Consider the following 17,824-nt stretch of genomic DNA (forward strand, 5'->3'; position numbering starts at 1 on the left):
GAGCAGTTTCCCCACAGCACAGATGAGGAAAAGAAATGCAAGGTCAGTTTGTGTCAACAATGCAAGTAAATTTCCAGAAGAGACTCTAAAATCACCGAAATCAGAATATCCTTGTAGGGTGTCCTGCAAGGGGCTGTAGAGCTCATGATTGAGCTCACTGGACTTTTTATGGGTATGTGGTAGGGTATTAATGTACTTTGTGAGCACCAGGGGACTCTTTTGCAGCAGCGTAATCTAGGTGGTGAAGGAATGAACTGTCGCCTACATTATGACAGGACTTGGACACTGCTCTCTTATGATGTTTGGAGAATCCACCACTTCTGTGTGCAGAAAGAATAAATTAAATCCCATTTGTGCAGTTGAGGTGAGAATTTCTACACTTTTGGTTTTGTTTCTGGTCTACTGAAGCAGTAAATCTGGACTTTTTTTGTAAAATATTTTGAGTACACTTCTTAAGGGACAGTGCCCGCCTGACAAAAGATTTTTCTCTAAATAAACCATACATTATGCTTGACCTGATAATACTTTTTGCTCTGTTTAGAAGTTGCCATTAAAGCTGGTAGAGGCAACAAACACATTTGCTTGTGCTGGGGGATTCTGCTGATGTGCAAGACAGAGAAGAACTCTGAAAGAGGTCAGTGTTTGCTTGCAACTAATCAGATGTTATTAAAAAAAAACAACAACAAAAAAAAAACCCCAAAAAAACCTATTGCTGCCAAAGAAATAACAACTGTAGGAGGAAGGTGAAGGGACCTATTTTCAAAGGAAGAAATTTGAAACAGACAGCTCTCTGTCCCCATAAAGCAATAAAGAACTGGATACCTGTCCTGTCTGAGAGAGAGGAGGTTTCTGGGTGCTAATAATGAATGACTGAAAGAAAATTTAATGAAGCTCCACCTTTCAGGGACCCTGCCATCAGTGTTTTGTTCTCATGCCAAACTCCCGGACTATAAAAATCTGCCTATAAGCCAAGAAAAAACACTTCCCTGAAAGGATTTTCAAGTTGCAACTTCATGGCAAGATGGAAATAAAAAACGGGAGATCATTTTGGATCTTCTGCCTAATTTGGAGTTTTTGCAAGGCCAAAGAACCAGTTCAGATAGGTAAGAAAAGAATCTAATTCTTGCATTACTTGCTCTCATATAGATCTCCATAGGTGAGAAATAGAGTTGACAAATGAAAATTTGTCACATATTCATATGAGATGTAGACATGCCAGATACTGTTAAACATGGTACCTTTTTATCCTGATTGTCAATCATTTAAGTATATCTTTTTTTCTTTCATTACTAGGTAGTGTTTTATGTTTTATGCTCTAAGTGACTATTCTTAAAGGAGACCCTCTGCACCAAAAAACAAACCAAACCAAACCAAAAAAAATGGTGACACCCTTTTCAACACATTTCACACATATTCTTCCAAAAAGAAGTACTTACCATATCACCAGCTAGGCTTGATTGACCAGTATGAAATGGTGCATTAGCAGGAATCACATTTTTTGTGCTCTGGTGCACTCCTGGTTTGATTTTTAATCTCTTACCCTTTCCCCAACTGCTTAATACACAGTTGATGTACCAGTTATTGCTGCCTTAGTAATTCCAGCAATTTCATTTCCAGGATAGCCAAACTTTCTCACCTGCCCTCATGACTGCGTAGGAAAGTGCTAAATTGCCCTACTCCAGTGCCGCAACCACCTATGACAGTAGCAGTCCCTTTAAAAAGCTGTTTCTGCAAGGACTTACGGGGCACTTGAGTTTGGGCTGCACATTTATAACATAAGGATCTGAATTTCTCAGTTCTTCCCTGCTGATTCTTAGGCAGGAATATTTAATAAAATTTTAGAGTTCACTGAGTAAATGAGTAACTTTTTGATTTGATCTGTGGTGAATATCTGTGTTGATAGTCCTAAACATGCTACCTGAAGACCACAAAGAAATTTGCCTGTTTCATTTGTCATTCTTTCAGAAGAAATCCTGAAAGTATTTTGTAGTGGGCATATATAATTTAATTCAAGGTGATTAATGTTTTCTTTGTGAAAACTGCTCAGTGGTGTGAAAACTGCTTTCTGAAGTAATGTCTTATATGCACTTAGACTATGTACCTATACCTTTGACAGAGGTAAAGCTTCGAGGGCCAAAACATGAGTTTTGGTCGAGAAGGAAAACCAAGTATCTCTTAGCCAACAGCTGAAGCTGGTAGCAGCCTCAACCACTGAGATCAATCAGCAGCTGCCACTTTGCTGTAAATTCATGCCACCTGTGGTATCTCCTGGAAAGCACTCAACACAAAATCTTGCCTGAGTTAAATGAGATTTAGATGTCCAGAATGGGATTCTCATCACTTCACTTTAGATATCTACAGTGAAAATATGTCTACAGCATGAATATAGACACAGCCTTTTTAGACAATGGAGAGATGCATGTGGTTTACAGCATCTTCTTGCTAGGCACATATGTAAGATGAGAAAGCTGAACCTCTTCTGCTTTTCACTGTTAACTTCTGCTTTTCACTGTTAACTTCAAAGGAGACTAGGCTAATCTGCTTACATTGCAGGTGTCTCTGTACTTCAAAAGTAATGGACTTCAAAAGTTCAGCGAGATGAAACTACTTCCCAAAGGCTAGTATTTTCCAGGAGTTATCAATTTTGCCTTTGAAAATCTGCCCCTTTAATGTTTTTCAGCAAAAAAAAAGGGACAAGCACCTCATATGGGGTGAATTTCTAAGCTCCCCTACTATGATTTTTCTTTAGTCCAGGTCTCTACTGTCAGTAGGAGCGAATGTGTCACCTGGGGCAACTTCCACTTCCATACCTTTGACCATGTAAAGTTTACTTTTCCTGGAACCTGCACATATGTCTTTGCTTCGCACTGCAATGACAGCTACCAGGACTTTAACATTCAGATCAGGCGCAGTGCCAAGAACAGTTTCCTGATCTACTTCACTGTCACCATTGATGGAGTGGTCCTGGAGGTGAAGGAGACGGGAATCACGGTGAACGGGAAGAAGTGAGTAAAGACTGCAATGTTGTTTTGAGGTGCATTTTTATTGCCACGTGTTAGGTGGTCTGACTGGAAAGCAGTGGCTGTGTATGAGATGTATAACTTTATGAACAGGGTATTGTGAAGAGTCCCCCCCATGGTGTTTGAGAAAGCAAGAGGCATTTAAACTAAACTACATGTCCCGGGGACCAACACCAACAAGTTAAGTAGAGAGCAATGTGTATATTACAGAAATAGAAGGTGTTTTAAGGTTTCCTTAACATTGCTTTGATTTCAGAGGGAGGGATGAAGGAAAGTACATTAACCCAAACACTTTATTTATATAAGTTTAGATCTGTAGAAGCTTGGTGGTTGTTCTTTTTTCTCAAAATATTATTTCTGTGGTACTAACCCTACTGTTTTATGTTGCTGTTCAGGAACAGATGGTTCTTTTTAGGGACAGTTTTCCATTTCCAGATAGATTAGTCTAGAAAATTGCTCTGCTTTGCAGATCACAACTTGGTCAGGGATCTTCTTATAAGAAAAGGCAGAATTTTTAGAAGTCAAAATCCACACCTTTAATTCCAACTAACCACAAACTGCAAAGAGAAGGATAAAAAATATTGCCCAAGTAAAAGTCATATGCAACAATAGCTGAAAGTTAGGCACAATATTAAGGACAGTCCCCATGAGAAGTGCAGAGTCCTGATCCTAGCAAAGAATTATGAATGGCCTAGGCAACCTTTGACTCTGGGAAAACCCCTCACAATTCTGTTGAAGAGAAAATTGCAAGCATATGGGCTGTCTTGACAGCCTTCTAGAAACAACCAAATATAGAATAGCACCACTCTGTTGTAATTATAGCACCGAAGCCCATATGTGTCTCCTAACTCAAAGGGGCAAGAAATCTCCTGTCTTCTATCCATTTTCTGAATTTCTAAGTTTTTAGACTGTTGCAAAATGAACGGTAATTGTCTTGGTAAGATGGAAAAGTAATGTAGGTCTGAGTTGCATGAGTGCATGAGTAACAGAACCGAGTTGTTTGTGAATCCCAAATATGAAGGAGATCCTGGAAGGATGATGATAACCTGCAGCGTCCTCATGTGGAGGGTCATTTTCCCAATATTGTCATCTTGCGCTTTATAAACTTTATAAGGTAGAACCTTTTATAAGGGTTAGGTCCTTGGGTTTGGCTGCTTTCTATCAGTTGAGTGGCTGATCTACATCAGCCACATTGACACAAGACCAAAATGCATTGTGTTGTGGATTAGGGTTGGTAAAAGGACACAGTGGACAATGTAATGCATTGTGTGGACAGTCTGACCTTGCAAAGAATGTTCCCATGTCTTATTTAGTTCTCTAGTTTTCCTTCCTATGTACCTGTAAGGATTTTATCAGTCTTTTTTTCACTGCCATCTGTTTTTTCCCCTCAAATTTCCAGGATTGCCATGCCTTTCAGCTTGAAGAGCATTCTGATTGAGGACACCTGTACTTACTTCCAAGTCACTTCCAAGCTGGGCCTGACACTCAAATGGAACTGGGCTGACACTCTCCTAGTATGAACAGTCAGTTAGTTGTTTTCCTCCTGGTGAACCTCATCAGTAATGAAAAGCAGGGCTGGATGCAGGCACTGTGTTGATATATGAAATTATGGGTGGGAGGTATCACTCTGTCCATAAACTCATAGAAAAATACCAAACTGGGCAATAGTTTTACTGGGCAGGGGCAGGCACAACCCCATGGTATTCCAGCTAATTTTCTGTGGCAGAAGGGTTAATCCTGGATATAGCACATCTGCAGTTAGCTCCTTGCTCCATGGGGCACTGGCAGCAACAGCCCTCCAGCTCTGCCTTGCTACTCTATCTCATGCCCATATTGAGTGGGAAACTGATATATGCGACCAGTTCAGACCTTGGCCTCTTTCATTCCAAAGCAATGCTATGTGGGAATTGTCCTCTGAACATCTACCCTGGAATATTCTCTTCTGTACCAGTGCATTTACACTTTTGCGTGTGAATACTTATCCTTCACAATTCAGACTGAGATTAATGAAATGGAAGTTGTATGTCAAGTTATGCCATTCAGAGAGATAGAGATAGGGTAAAAGGGGGATAGAGAGAAAAGATATCAGGAAGTAATCAAGTGATTTTGAAATTCTGATTTATTGAAGTATTTGATTTCCCCTTTCCCATGTACAAATTGATACCTAAAGTGTTAAAGGCATTATTTGGACGTTACTGTAGAGTGGACACAGCAGTAGGAAAAGCACTGCCTTTTTTGGGTGGACCTGAGTGGTACCAGGACTGTTCTCCAAGCATGTAGGAATGATTAGGTGCCATAGTTTTATCCAGCAAGGCAATAGTGTGCTAACCTGGCTGTTTATTTCCACTAAGTATGGGGAAAATAAGTAATGCTTGGCAGACCCACGCCTAGAAGTGCTATAAAATTTTCCATCACCCTATGGACTAGAAAACCCAATATCTATGGCTAAAAGTTAACCAAAGCTGCTTCTTTACAACATCCAGCATTAGAGCACAGTTATCTGACCTGCCCAGAGAGGAGATGTCGTATCCTGCAAGAGGTACCAAATGCCTCTATACACAGTGTCTATATTGGGAGACACTGGTCCAGGGATTAATCCAGCATTCAACATGCTTCAGTTACATCTTTAATGGGTAGGAATGACAATTGCTGGAGGATTCTCTTCCCATTTGAAGTCAGTCTGTCGGCAGATAAGTTTTATGAGAGATTTGTGTCAGAAAAGGAGGCATTCCTACAAACTAGGACTGAGCATTTCTGCCTCTGCACTTTTCTGCTGTGAATCGCTGTGCAACGAGTGCTGCTGATATGGGGAAAAGTCTTTCAACTCTGTGTTTCCTCTTTTGTAGCTGGACCTGGAAGAAACATATAAAGAGAAAATATGTGGTCTATGTGGGAACTATGATGGCAATGAGAAGAATGATTTGATTTTGGAAGGTAGGTCATAAATGCAGCATATTTCATCCAGAACTGACCTCCTTATACATGACGTGAAACTCGATATCTGTTTCCTCTGAGCAGGCTTTCAGATTTCCTGAGAGGCACATGAACATTTGCATATACAGGAGATGTATTTTAAGAGGTTCTGAAATATTTGGGGTTTTCTGCTTTTTTCAAATTTATAAGAGTCTCCAACCTCTTTGACCAAAATTAATTACTTGGCTATCAGGCAGCACCGTTGCCAGGTTCCCCGCTGACAATAACATACTTTCAGGAAATGCAAGAGTGCATTTCTGTTCTTCTATTTTAATCATTCTATTTGTGATTGTTTTTTACTCTATAATGAAATGAAAGCATCAGGGAAAACACAAAGTATCTTTGAAGAAACTGTGGTGCCATCCACTGACACCTTTAGATATTGCAAATAGCTGAGCCTGTGATCCTGGACCAGGTTGTATGGATGGAAGGACACCTTCATCCTGGGATATTAGCTGCAGGATTGAATCCAAAGTTATAACAACATCCCTTTATGTAATACCTGTATGACTCTTGCACATGTGAACAGAAAGCTCTGTAAGATCAAACACACCCAAAACAAAGAGAAGTCTGGAAATTATCAGAAGCACCAGAAAGTTCAGGCTAACAGCCGGCCTTTATACAAATGTGCCAGATTCCTGACTCTACCCCGACAGAAGGTTATATCAGGCTGTCATCCTCCATAAGATATGGATGCTGGTTAAATCTGGGCATCTCATGAAGTGCATTCTGCCTTTGAGCCCAAAGAGTAAGTGCATTTTTGTAGCCCATTAATTGACCTACGGCATTGTGGGGAGTTACTGAAATGCATCTGGGTTTTTTGCAGGGTATAAAATGCATCCAAGACAGTTTGGGAACTTCCACAAAGTAGAGGATCCATCACAAAAGTGTGCTGATGTGAGCCCAGATGACCACACTGGAAGACATCCCAGGAGGAACAGATGCAGTACATATGTAAGTGTGTGGGACCAAGAAGTACAAACCCTCTCAACCTACAGTGTTGAAGAGACTGTTGAAACACATCTTAATTACAGAGCATGCACTAAACTGAATTTTTCAGAACTCTACAGATGAATTTGAGCAAAATTATAATCTTATACCTGAAAGAATATCCTATTGTGGTATTAAAGAAATAGCTATTCAGAAAATGCCCAGTTGAATGACAGCTTCCAGTCCAAGACAAAGGACATTGTGGCAGAAAGTTAGACTGGATAATCTTCTGAGGTCACTTCAAACTCGAATTATTCTGTGACCCTGGAATTGTGTCATCAAAACTTGAAGGGTATAGTCAAAAACTTAAAAGGTGGTAAAATATCAAGTATTGCTTTTCTTTCCCCTCCCCCTTTTTTTTTTTAATAGAAAAAAGCATGCAAGAAACTTATGTCCCGTTTTGGAAACTGCCCCAGAGTGGTTGCCTTTGATGACTACATAGAGACCTGTGCTGAGGACATGTGCCACTGTGCAGTCAATTCTTCTCACTCTGATTTGGTTCCCAGCTGCATATGCAGCACTTTAAACCAGTACTCTCGAGATTGTGTCCTGAGGAAGGGAGACCCTGGGGAATGGAGAACCAAAGAACTCTGCTGTAAGTAGCAACTGCTCTGGAGATTTATTTCAGGTTAGACATTTACACAAGTATTCTGATCCCAGCAGAGCAAAGCTAGGAGCTCTGGTAACTGCCTTGAATCAATCTGTGAAAATACTTTGACATAAACATTGTTAATGGAAAAAATTCTGCAAATTTAACTTGATTTTTCTCCTTAAATTAGAACTATACCTTGATGCCGCCCACCTCCTTCTTACAACTAAGTTTTCACGAGTTCTTTTTTTTTTTTTCATTTTACTCTGCGCAGAGTAACTCTTAATTCTTAACTCATAAAGAGCCTTCTTTCAACATGGTGACAACTAGACACAAGTAGTTACTGAGAAGAGCAACATGTTCATACTTATCTTACCTTGTGTCTTCATACTCAGTAGTCCAGTTACTGGGCAGGAAATCTCTTTAAATCCAGGGGGAAGGCTACAGGTAGTTCACCAAAAATGCTGGTGTGGATTGGGATAGCAAATCAATGCCAGAAGTACTGATGCTTCAGGCAAAAATAAACTGTTATCACTACCTAAATGATTCTGATGTTCTTTGCTTGTATTGTGACTTCAGGCAACCTTGAGCTAGTAAAGTAATGTGAAATAGCTCACATTTCCCAGCAGCACAGTTTTGTCCAAAAGATAAAGTGGCCATAAAACATTCCTTTAAAACATTAAACAAACACAACATATCTGCATAGAAGGTCTTGCAAACAAGATATAGAGAAAAAGAGGAAGAAGGGGTTGGGTAGTGACACAACAATTTGAGAGGTATTATAAATACATCATTAACATACTCCATTTTGGTTTGGTCTTGCAGATCAGGAATGCCCAAACAACATGGAGTACATGGAATGTGGAAATTCCTGTGCTGACACATGTGCAGATCCAGAAAGGAGCAAGATTTGTAAAGCTCCATGTACAGATGGCTGTTTCTGTCCTCCTGGTAAGGGAGGCTGCTTCTGCCAATGATCACACACACCAAGGGAGAAAAAGGGAGGTTGTTCCCTTTCTTTACCATTTCACACAACAAATAAACTGCTTCTTCTAGCATAATTTACCAACTTCCTTCTTGGAAGAGCCAGATTTCTAAAGACATGAGATCCTGACACTGGAGAAGGGAGGCAAAAACTGCTAAGGACTAGACAGGGGAAAAAATGGTGCAGACATGGAAAGAGAAGAGGTGTTCTCTAGACAGTAAGAAAGCAGGTGAAGGTGTCTCATGAGATGCCTCCCTGCTATGACACTAAATCTAGCCATAGCTTAAGTGACACAAAACATACATGCATTTCCAGGTATGTGCATGTGTAAATTTGCACATGAAATAGTCTAAGATGAGGCTCTGATTTCTGTTAGATTCACGGTTAGAAGGGGACGGAAACTGGCTCGCACCCTTGCAATCTGGCACTTGATAATCCTGCTCACAGTGAAAGATTTTGTAACAGGAAATGTTCTTTGAGTTTTGCAATGCTTTCGTTTGAGTTCTAGTTAGAGATATTACCCATTCATTAGCATCTGAAAGGGCCTGGTGTGGTGTTCTCCTTTAAAAGTGTCCCATTCATTTTATGAAATGCTGAATACTCCAGAGTTTTTTCCATACTCTAATCTTCCCTGATGGCATTTCCCTGACTCACCGAAGGAATATTAACTAGCCATTGTGTCTGAACAGGAACTATCCTTGATGACCTCAGCAGCAAGAAGTGCATCCCCAGAGACAGCTGCCCCTGTACATTTCAAGGCAAAGTCTACTCATCTGGAGGAACTTACTCTACTCCCTGCCAGAACTGGTACTGTTGTGGTCATGATTGCACAAACAAGGCAGAAGTATTTATTTCAAAACATTGATGAGTGGCATTCTGTATTTCCTCCTTTTTTTTTTTTTTTAATATTTTCCTGTCATTTCTCTTAAATAACAATTCAAAACCTTGCTCTGAATTTCCAGTGTAGGAAAACTTGGAGGTATTCCTCAACCACACATAGTTATTATCCACCTTCACTTGAAACTGCTTGTGAAAACTGAGCTCAAGGTTTCAGAATGTAGAAAAATGAGACTCTCTACTGATTAATTCAGAGACTTTGGCCACTAGAGCGAGGTGAGAAGTCACACCATGTTAAAAACCGGCACTTCCAACAACATCTGGATCTCCACAAGACTGTTTAAAGGCCAGATCTCAGAAGTCCTGATCCTTGAGAATTATTTAATTTAGAAAAAAACCTGTCAGCTTGAACCCATCTCCATTTTCTACTGGTGAAAGGTGATAACATCCTAGGTTACTCTCAAAACAGTTTTACTTCTTAGTTTGTATGTGTTATCTGGGCTCCTGCGACACAACGTCATTTTCTAACCACCAATTATAGTTTTGCTATAGGGAGGAATGAAATGTGCTATGGTGCATGGCCAAACATTCTGCAAGCCCCTTTGGATTATCCTGCATTTTGAGAAAATGCTCCTCAAATCCCGGAAATTTTGAGTAATTGAACTTAGTGGGCTTTGTGTGGCTTCCATCTTGCCACAACCTCCTTTAGTCCCCTCAAAGCCCAAGCCTATATGGCTGGACTGTTTTCTTCTTGTGTGCACAGGTGTGAGAATTGCTCATTATCTGAGGCCCTCCACAATTAGCTGCTGAAACATCCCATCAGTGATTTGCTGAACAGTTGCATCAGCAGCACAAGATGTTGCAAGATCCTTCTTGAAGGGGTTCTTTCTTCTTTAAAAAGTCAAGTAAACAATTTAGGCCCAGAAAACCATCTCTTGGTTTCCCATCTCAGTGTGACTCTGAGGGAGCCAGCCAAAAGCCCAGTGCAGTTAACTCTCTCACTGATAGGAATTCAACCCTCACACTTTAAGGGCCTAATATAAAGGCTTCCACTTACAGGTTTTGAATAAGAAGCCAAGATAATGACCTTAAAACACAAAGAGGCCACATCTGTGCAGATTAAAATGGTGTGTCACTTTGCTCCCTTGAAGCTGTGTTTATTCTAACGGCTGCTTTTTGGGTTTTGCACAGTACTTGCAAAGGAGGCCACTGGAGCTGTATCTCTCTGCCCTGCTCTGGAAGTTGCCACATAGATGGAGGATTCCATATAACAACATTCGATAATAAGAGGTTCAATTTTCATGGCAACTGTCATTATGTCTTAGCTAAGGTACGAGCAATTTCTCTTTTCATTCCTAAGTCTCCTGGGTAGCATGAGGCTTAAAACTGTGCTGAAGCTTTATATGACTTAATTTAATTAAATGGAACCAATCCAGCAAAGCACTTCAACACTGAGCAACATGCTCAGTCTAAAACCCCATAAATTTTTGAATTTGCATTGGATTGCAAGTCAGTTGCTGATGCTTAGCTTCAAAACTTTGCAACTTCAACATACTTGTACTTTTTTTTTTAATTAAATAATTTTCTTAATGGATGTATTAGTGTTGATTCAAGCATTTTTTTGAAGCTTTCTTCATGTGTGACTGTCAAAAGAAAGTGGATGAACCAAAATTTCTTCAAAAAAATTGAATTATCTGTGAATGCCTGCAAATGAGATCCACACAAGCTGATGGCAAGGAAAAGGAGTGCAAAGGAAAGTTAGTGAAATTATTGATTTTGGCAATAAATAGTTTGCAGTTAGATATCAAATACCCCAGTTCTTTCATTACTCCTTCTTAGCCTTTCAGTGACACGTTTTTCTCTTCAAGCTCCCAGCCTGTAAAATGCTAACAATGTCTGCACATACCTTTCTCATGTTTTCTCAGAACACTGATGACACAGTTGTGGTGATTGGGGAGATCATTCAGTGTGGGACTTCAAGGACAATGACTTGCCTAAAGAATGTATTGGTTACACTAGGAAGAACTGTGAGTAACTGTCTTTAATTAGCAATACATAGGAGATCACTTCTGTTTTCCTTACATTGTTTGTATGGTGTCTGCACACTGAGTTACACTGATCCTAGAGGTGATGAGGTTTTGAAGACACCATTTCTCAGTGCTTACTAAAGCTTGTCAGGTTGCTTTTGTCTGTCTCACATCATAGGCATTCACTACTGTGGCCTTTTTTCCTTTTCCCTGCAGACTATAAAAATATGTTCCTGTGGAAATATCTACATGAACAATTTCATTGTGAAGCTTCCTGTAAGAAAAGGTAAATCCCTTTCTTCACATCTTCCACAGAATAGCATACATCTTTTGCAGAAGGATTCCTGCTCCTTTCTCTTTCCTTTGAGTAGGAAAGAACATGATCCTACTCACTGTTAGGTGGATACTAGGTCTGGGATTCCCTGGGAATCTCTGTGTTACTGCATGCACTGGCAAATGGAAGTTCCTGTTTACTCAGCTTTGTAAAGATTTGCAAGAGCATATAACATGTTTTCCTCTTTCTCTTTCTTCTTTAGATGGCATCACCATCTTCAGACAATCTACATTTTTCATCAAAATCATGAGCTCAGCTGGAGTGCAGATCAGAGTGCAAATGAAACCTGTAATGCAGCTCTCCATAACAGTCGATCACTCCTTTCAGAATCGCACATCTGGTAGGACACATAAGGCTAAACCCTTCAATGTGCTAGAGAAAATCTCTGTGATGTTTAGTGTGTGCAAATCTTATAGACTCCATCTGTTTAAACAGGCCTTCATCAGAGCCTTGTGAAGTGCAGACTATGTTCTTGTTTTTGCCACTAATCTCCTGTTTACACCATTTAAGATTTTTGTGCTTCTGTTTCCAGTCTGTGTAAAAGGATTACATCCTGTCTCTCTGACCCATTTTGTTTTTCTTCTGCCATTTCCTTTATTTATAAGCCTTTGGGGAAAATACTCTCTGTCTGCCAGTGTTTACTGAAGCATCCTTGTGCTATCACTAAATGCCTCTGTAATGCAGAAAAATAATAAATACACTCTAAACACAGGGTCCTATCAGATTTGTGGGAAGATCAGGAAGTCTCTGAGGGAAAATGGATTTGTCTCAGGCGAGGTCCATTACAGAGCTAAGAGTGTTTATCTAGAAGCCATTCCTTTTTCATGCATCTAGTGATTTCTTCTTTTCTTTTGCCTTTTTTTTTTGCCTCCCACGCAAGGTCTTTGTGGCAATTTCAATAACATCCAGACTGATGACTTCAGAACAGTCACTGGAGCTGTGGAAGATTCAGCTTCTGCTTTTGGTAACTCATGGAAAACTAGAGCCAGCTGTTTTGATGTTGAGGACAGCTTTGAAGATCCTTGTTCAAACAGTGTGGATAAAGGTACCAGGCTTTTCATCCCTGGCTTATCAGTGCGAAATAATTTTCACATGATGGATAATCAAAAAAGCTTTAGAAATCTCATAAACATCAAAACCCTCTACCTTTGAGGCTATAACTAGAGAAAAAATATTGTGTTTTGAAGGTCTTTAAGAGGATAGCTTTGCTTTCAAAACAAAAACACAGCACTACTGGTGAAAGAGCCAACACATTCGCTAATGACTTGAAAAGCACCTACAGCATAAATGACAGCAATTTAGGCTTAAGGCAGAGCACCACTGGTTGCCAACATTTGGGAAGTTCTTAATCCAGTCTAGGTTGTTACAGCTGTCCCGAAGTTTCTCTGGACTTCGGGACAGTCCAGAGAAAGAAGTTGTCAACAGTGCTGAGTTAAGCAAGCATTGCACTGTACTAGGTGTCCTGTCTGATTTTTCACTCTGACTGGATTGGATATATGTGTTATTTGGACTGACCTCTTCTAAGTACTGACACTTATAATTAAAGCTGCAGCTCACAGCCACACAACTCACTGATTATTACATGCTTTTGCTTGACTATAAGGAATTATCTGGCTGTAAAGAATTAAGAAAGTTTGATGAAAAACAGTGAAAATGGGGAGGTTCTGTATATGTTCTGCAAATCCAGCTGTAGTAATAATGTTAATACTTAGAAGGGGAAACCTCTCTTTTAGGAAAATGGCTGGTCATCCATCCAACGATGCTTATCCCTTTGATAAGTTAATGACCTGTATTTCCATCCAGTGTTATCTAAATACTTCAGGACATTCTAGTTCAATGTGATACCTGATAAGAATATTGAGTCAGTAATGTGGTTTAAGTGACTATGGACAATGATATTTTTTCCCACTTCAGAAAAGTTTGCCCAGCACTGGTGCGCTCTTCTGTCCAATACAAGCAGTGTGTTTGCTGCTTGCCATTCTGTTGTAGACCCTTCTGTGTACATCAAGGTAAGGTACTGCTCCAAATGGGTGTTTTAATCTAGTCCAGAGATCGGCCTAGGGGAGTGAAATAGGTTACAGTAGTGACTGGTCACAAAGAAGTACACTGATGCTAATTAGAAAAATTAAAGAATAAGAGTTTGTGCAAGATGGGCCTTTTTGGCTACAGCCCCATAAATACTTGATAGGCATGACTGGCTTCTGTTGCGTGATCCAGAAACAAAATGAAAAAAATTAGTTCAAGATTTCAAAGTTTCAAAGAATTCACTCTTTGACTAGCAGAATCAGTCTTTCTGAGTGGAATTGAATTGAGAGTTTTACCAGCCCCATGGATTTCCTCTGACTTGGTTCAAAGTTCACATCAAGGGAGAGAATATGAATTTACATTGTTTATATCTCTTTTACTACCTTTGAATCTTGCTAGTCTCCTTGTGTTTTGAATGAATGAAGATGCACATATGTTCTCTTGGTGTAAAGCTCTATAATGCTGCCGAGAAAGCTGTCTGAGCTACAGAGTTGCCACATTTATGTAGATGGTAAAGAAGTTCCTGCAAAACCATAGAAAGTTCATGCAGGGTGTGGGTGTGTGTGTATGTGTGCGTAAAACAACTTACTGAGAAAAACCTGACCCTGAAATTTTGCCTAGAATGTAACATGTCTTCAAGTATCTTTACAAATACAGCTTATGTTTTACCTGTCCCAGAAGAAAATATATATACTTCAGAATTAACGTAAGCTATAAATAAAACAGGATTTTGCAATTTTCAGTTAAGAAGAAGTAATAACCAGTTTCCTACAGATATTTCTGTTACTCCTACTGATATCATCAGATTTTAAACCATGATTTGTGAAAGCTTTTCCACAACATCAGTAATGGCAGGATAAGTCACTGTCTATCCACTATGATTCTACTGCTCTATCTGACTAGCTGTATTTGTGTTCTTTTGTACAGCCCACACTGTTAAAAGAACTTGAGCTTTAAACTCCAGCTAGACTTACATAACTAGTTCTTAAAATGTCATTACATATGACTGACTCTCTACAAGCCATCTTCTGTCATGCACCTGTCATGTCATCGGGTGCATCTCAGCTGCTTACCAGATAGGTACACAAAGTGCCAGTCATCACTGTGCAATATTTTCAGATTATATATTTTGACAGGTCCTAGATTGTACTTCCTCATAGGAGGCTAGTAAAGACATTTCTTAGTGTTTTAAGGAACTCTAGGTGCCTCTAACTTTTTTAATATTCATCTGTTAATGAGAGTTAGACATAATTTCATGGCAGTTTCTGTAACTGATTTGCTGTTTCTCACGTTTGCATAGTATTTCATTAGTATACATTTTCTCTCAAAGATATTAAGTTTCATAGTAATAATACTTTTAAAAAAATATATTGGTTGACTGCTTTTTTAATTGCTACATGTTTTGCTGTTTCTTCTATGAGCTAGACATAATAATACCCATTATTGTCCTTTTCTGTCCTTTAGAAATGCATGTATGACACCTGTAATGCTGAGAAGAGTGAAGTTGCACTGTGCAGTGTGCTCTCTACTTACTCCAGAGACTGTGCTTCAGCAGGCGTGTCCCTGCAGGGCTGGAGGCAGGGTGTCTGTGGTATGTGAACTGAAATTCCTTGGGCAGGGATATGGGGGGATATAGGGGAACAGCCCCATTTGTGGCACTCAGTGTCTTTTGTCTTTAGTCATCAAGTTAGAGAGCCTTTGAAAAACAGAATAAGTATTTATTCTATAAAATTCAGTTTGTGACTGCTTCATGCTCTTACAATGCATGTTCCTTTTGTAAATCTTAGGTGAATTCAATAGTCAGATAAGCAAAATAGTATAAGGCATATTACTCAAATTAAACAGAAACAGGGTTAGTTTAATTTAGGTTTAGTTAGCAATTAAGTTAATTTTGAAGACATGGGCTTCTCCATGTATTTTAATTCCAATACCTTTTTGCTTTACATTCAGTCCTCTTGTCCCAGACAATACAAATGATGTAACTCATTAACCACATTTTTCCACATTACAGTAAAATAGCAATGTTTTTTTAAAAAATATATATTGGTGATATTTTAGAATGTGAAAATCTTTAGAGGCATTTTCAGCTCAGAATTACCTAAAAAATGAACAAATGTTTCTTGGACATACACATGGTCACCAAATCCTGAGTTCAGAGTCCATATATGTACGTATCTTCCTTTGGCACTGCCAAAGGAAGATACATACATATATGAACTCTGAATTTATTACAAGATGGCATAAAATCTGAAAATAAAACTCACTGTCTTGGATTCTGAATTTTGCTTCAATATTCCCAGGTTGTCATTGATGGTCAGACAGGTCAAGTGAGATTTGCCTCTGTCAACATGAAAATAGATGTACGGGGTTCTTGACTAATTGCACATCTGAATAGACAACATAACAATGATCATGTTTATGGAGCTTGATGCAGTTATGATCTATTTAATTGCCTGACTTAGGAGCCAGCTGGGATACTTAATAGAAGCAAACAATGTAACTGGTGTGATGCTTTGCCAGAGGCATTTAAGACTGTGATAAGAACAATTTCACAAACCTGTGCTGAAATAATTCAAAGGAACACAGTGTAGTCCACAGTAAATTGTCCTAGAATCCTGCAGAGTTATGCACTAGACACAGACACACTGTTTATCAAAAGCTTTGTTCCCAACATAGAATTACTGACATTTTCAATGGCAAATCAAGACTGGTTTGCATCATGGGTTTGGCTGAAATCTGTGTTCTTAAGGCACAGTAGGTAATACTACCTCAAACAGTGCACTAACCTTGAGAAAAAATGCTCATGTTTTAATCAGAACAATCATTTTAGGCCTTATTTAAGAAGAAATAATCTTTTGGGAACACGGCTGTGATAAGAGTATGGTTGTTTATGACTCACTGTTCATGAGTGAAAGACTAAATGAGCCACCACCTTCACTCTGTGTTCTGTCCCATTGTGGGGGTTGGAAAAACTGTTCCAGCTCCTGAAGCTGCATCCACTCTGCCAAGCTGCAGGCAGCATCCATGGCAGGTTGCATCCCAGGCAGATGTCTGCACTGCAGCCAGCAGAGTGTGTGAAACAAGCAAGTCCTGCTGGTTAAACCCTGTGCATGCCTGCTACACTCTTTAGCAGAGGCATGAGCCATTACTGGAGCTGCTGGTTGCCCAGCAGATCACTGGGGTGAGCAGTCTTGGCACTGCTTTTCTAGTGCTCCCTGTGCAAGCTAGCTTGAAGGTATCTCTGGTATGCTCATGTTCTATGCACTCATGCCTCCAGTTGTGATTTGTCATCTTAGATGCGTGTCACTCCTGTGACCATGAGCACTACAGTCAAATAACCCTTCTCTTACCAGTCTCACTGTATCAAAAGTGATCTTATTCCTCTATGAAAATTTTAAGGGAGAAAGTAAGCACGCTATTTTATTGTATTAATAGCTAACAATTGAGACAGATATAAATTCATATTCAACATCTTTATTAATATCTTTTTTACTTGACGTATTTTGACTTACAAATACGACTTGCTGTAAATTCAAAGAATAAAAAATAGGAGAATATGCCTTGCCTGACTTACACAGGGGATATTGTGTTTGCTCCAGCTAGGACCAGAAAATCAAATAGTTTATGGTGGTAGGGTGCTGGTTTTGAATGTGTACACAAGCCAAGCACACTAACTAATCTAAAAAAGTGTGCCATGGTCATGGACTGGAAAAACATACAGAGCTTTATTTAAGCATGGAACCTATTGCTGATAAGTTATTAGCATTGTTGCAAAGCTGATTAGCACAGGTGCCCATGATCAACACCCCTGTACCTTCTAGTGCATCTGTGTGTATCTGAAAAACAGCTGCAGGGTTAAACCTGCAGAATTAGAAAGAGGCCCAAGATTACTAGATCTCCAGTTCTCACCAAATTTCAAAGATATCTGGATGCCATACTTTCTTGCAGCCTTAACCTAGGTGATGTTTCCTTACAAAATTTATTGTCATCCCTATGGGTCAGTACTGCAGATTCTATGGCAGACCTTTGATGGTGTTGTATACT

General features: G+C 39.5%; 1 protein-coding gene across 2 annotated transcripts in view; it reads left to right on the forward strand.

The window, feature by feature from the left end:
- The first annotated feature begins 998 nt into the window (after positions 1-998).
- LOC135448562 (mucin-5B) overlaps positions 999-17,824 on the forward strand; it is a 41,961-nt gene continuing 25,135 nt past the window's right edge. For both annotated transcript variants that reach the window (XM_064714697.1, XM_064714698.1), the window contains exons 1-15: positions 999-1,103; positions 2,750-3,005; positions 4,420-4,534; positions 5,867-5,954; positions 6,820-6,947; positions 7,353-7,578; positions 8,398-8,523; positions 9,247-9,364; positions 10,586-10,724; positions 11,320-11,421; positions 11,638-11,707; positions 11,958-12,095; positions 12,636-12,800; positions 13,670-13,764; positions 15,245-15,371. In XM_064714697.1, the coding sequence (XP_064570767.1) occupies positions 1,022-1,103; positions 2,750-3,005; positions 4,420-4,534; positions 5,867-5,954; positions 6,820-6,947; positions 7,353-7,578; positions 8,398-8,523; positions 9,247-9,364; positions 10,586-10,724; positions 11,320-11,421; positions 11,638-11,707; positions 11,958-12,095; positions 12,636-12,800; positions 13,670-13,764; positions 15,245-15,371 (1,975 nt within the window). In that variant the 5' untranslated portion in view covers positions 999-1,021. The remainder of the gene's footprint in view (positions 1,104-2,749; positions 3,006-4,419; positions 4,535-5,866; positions 5,955-6,819; positions 6,948-7,352; positions 7,579-8,397; positions 8,524-9,246; positions 9,365-10,585; positions 10,725-11,319; positions 11,422-11,637; positions 11,708-11,957; positions 12,096-12,635; positions 12,801-13,669; positions 13,765-15,244; positions 15,372-17,824) is intronic.

Source organism: Zonotrichia leucophrys, chromosome 5 (genome assembly GCF_028769735.1).
Source record: "Zonotrichia leucophrys gambelii isolate GWCS_2022_RI chromosome 5, RI_Zleu_2.0, whole genome shotgun sequence".
NCBI classification, from domain to species: domain Eukaryota; kingdom Metazoa; phylum Chordata; class Aves; order Passeriformes; family Passerellidae; genus Zonotrichia; species Zonotrichia leucophrys.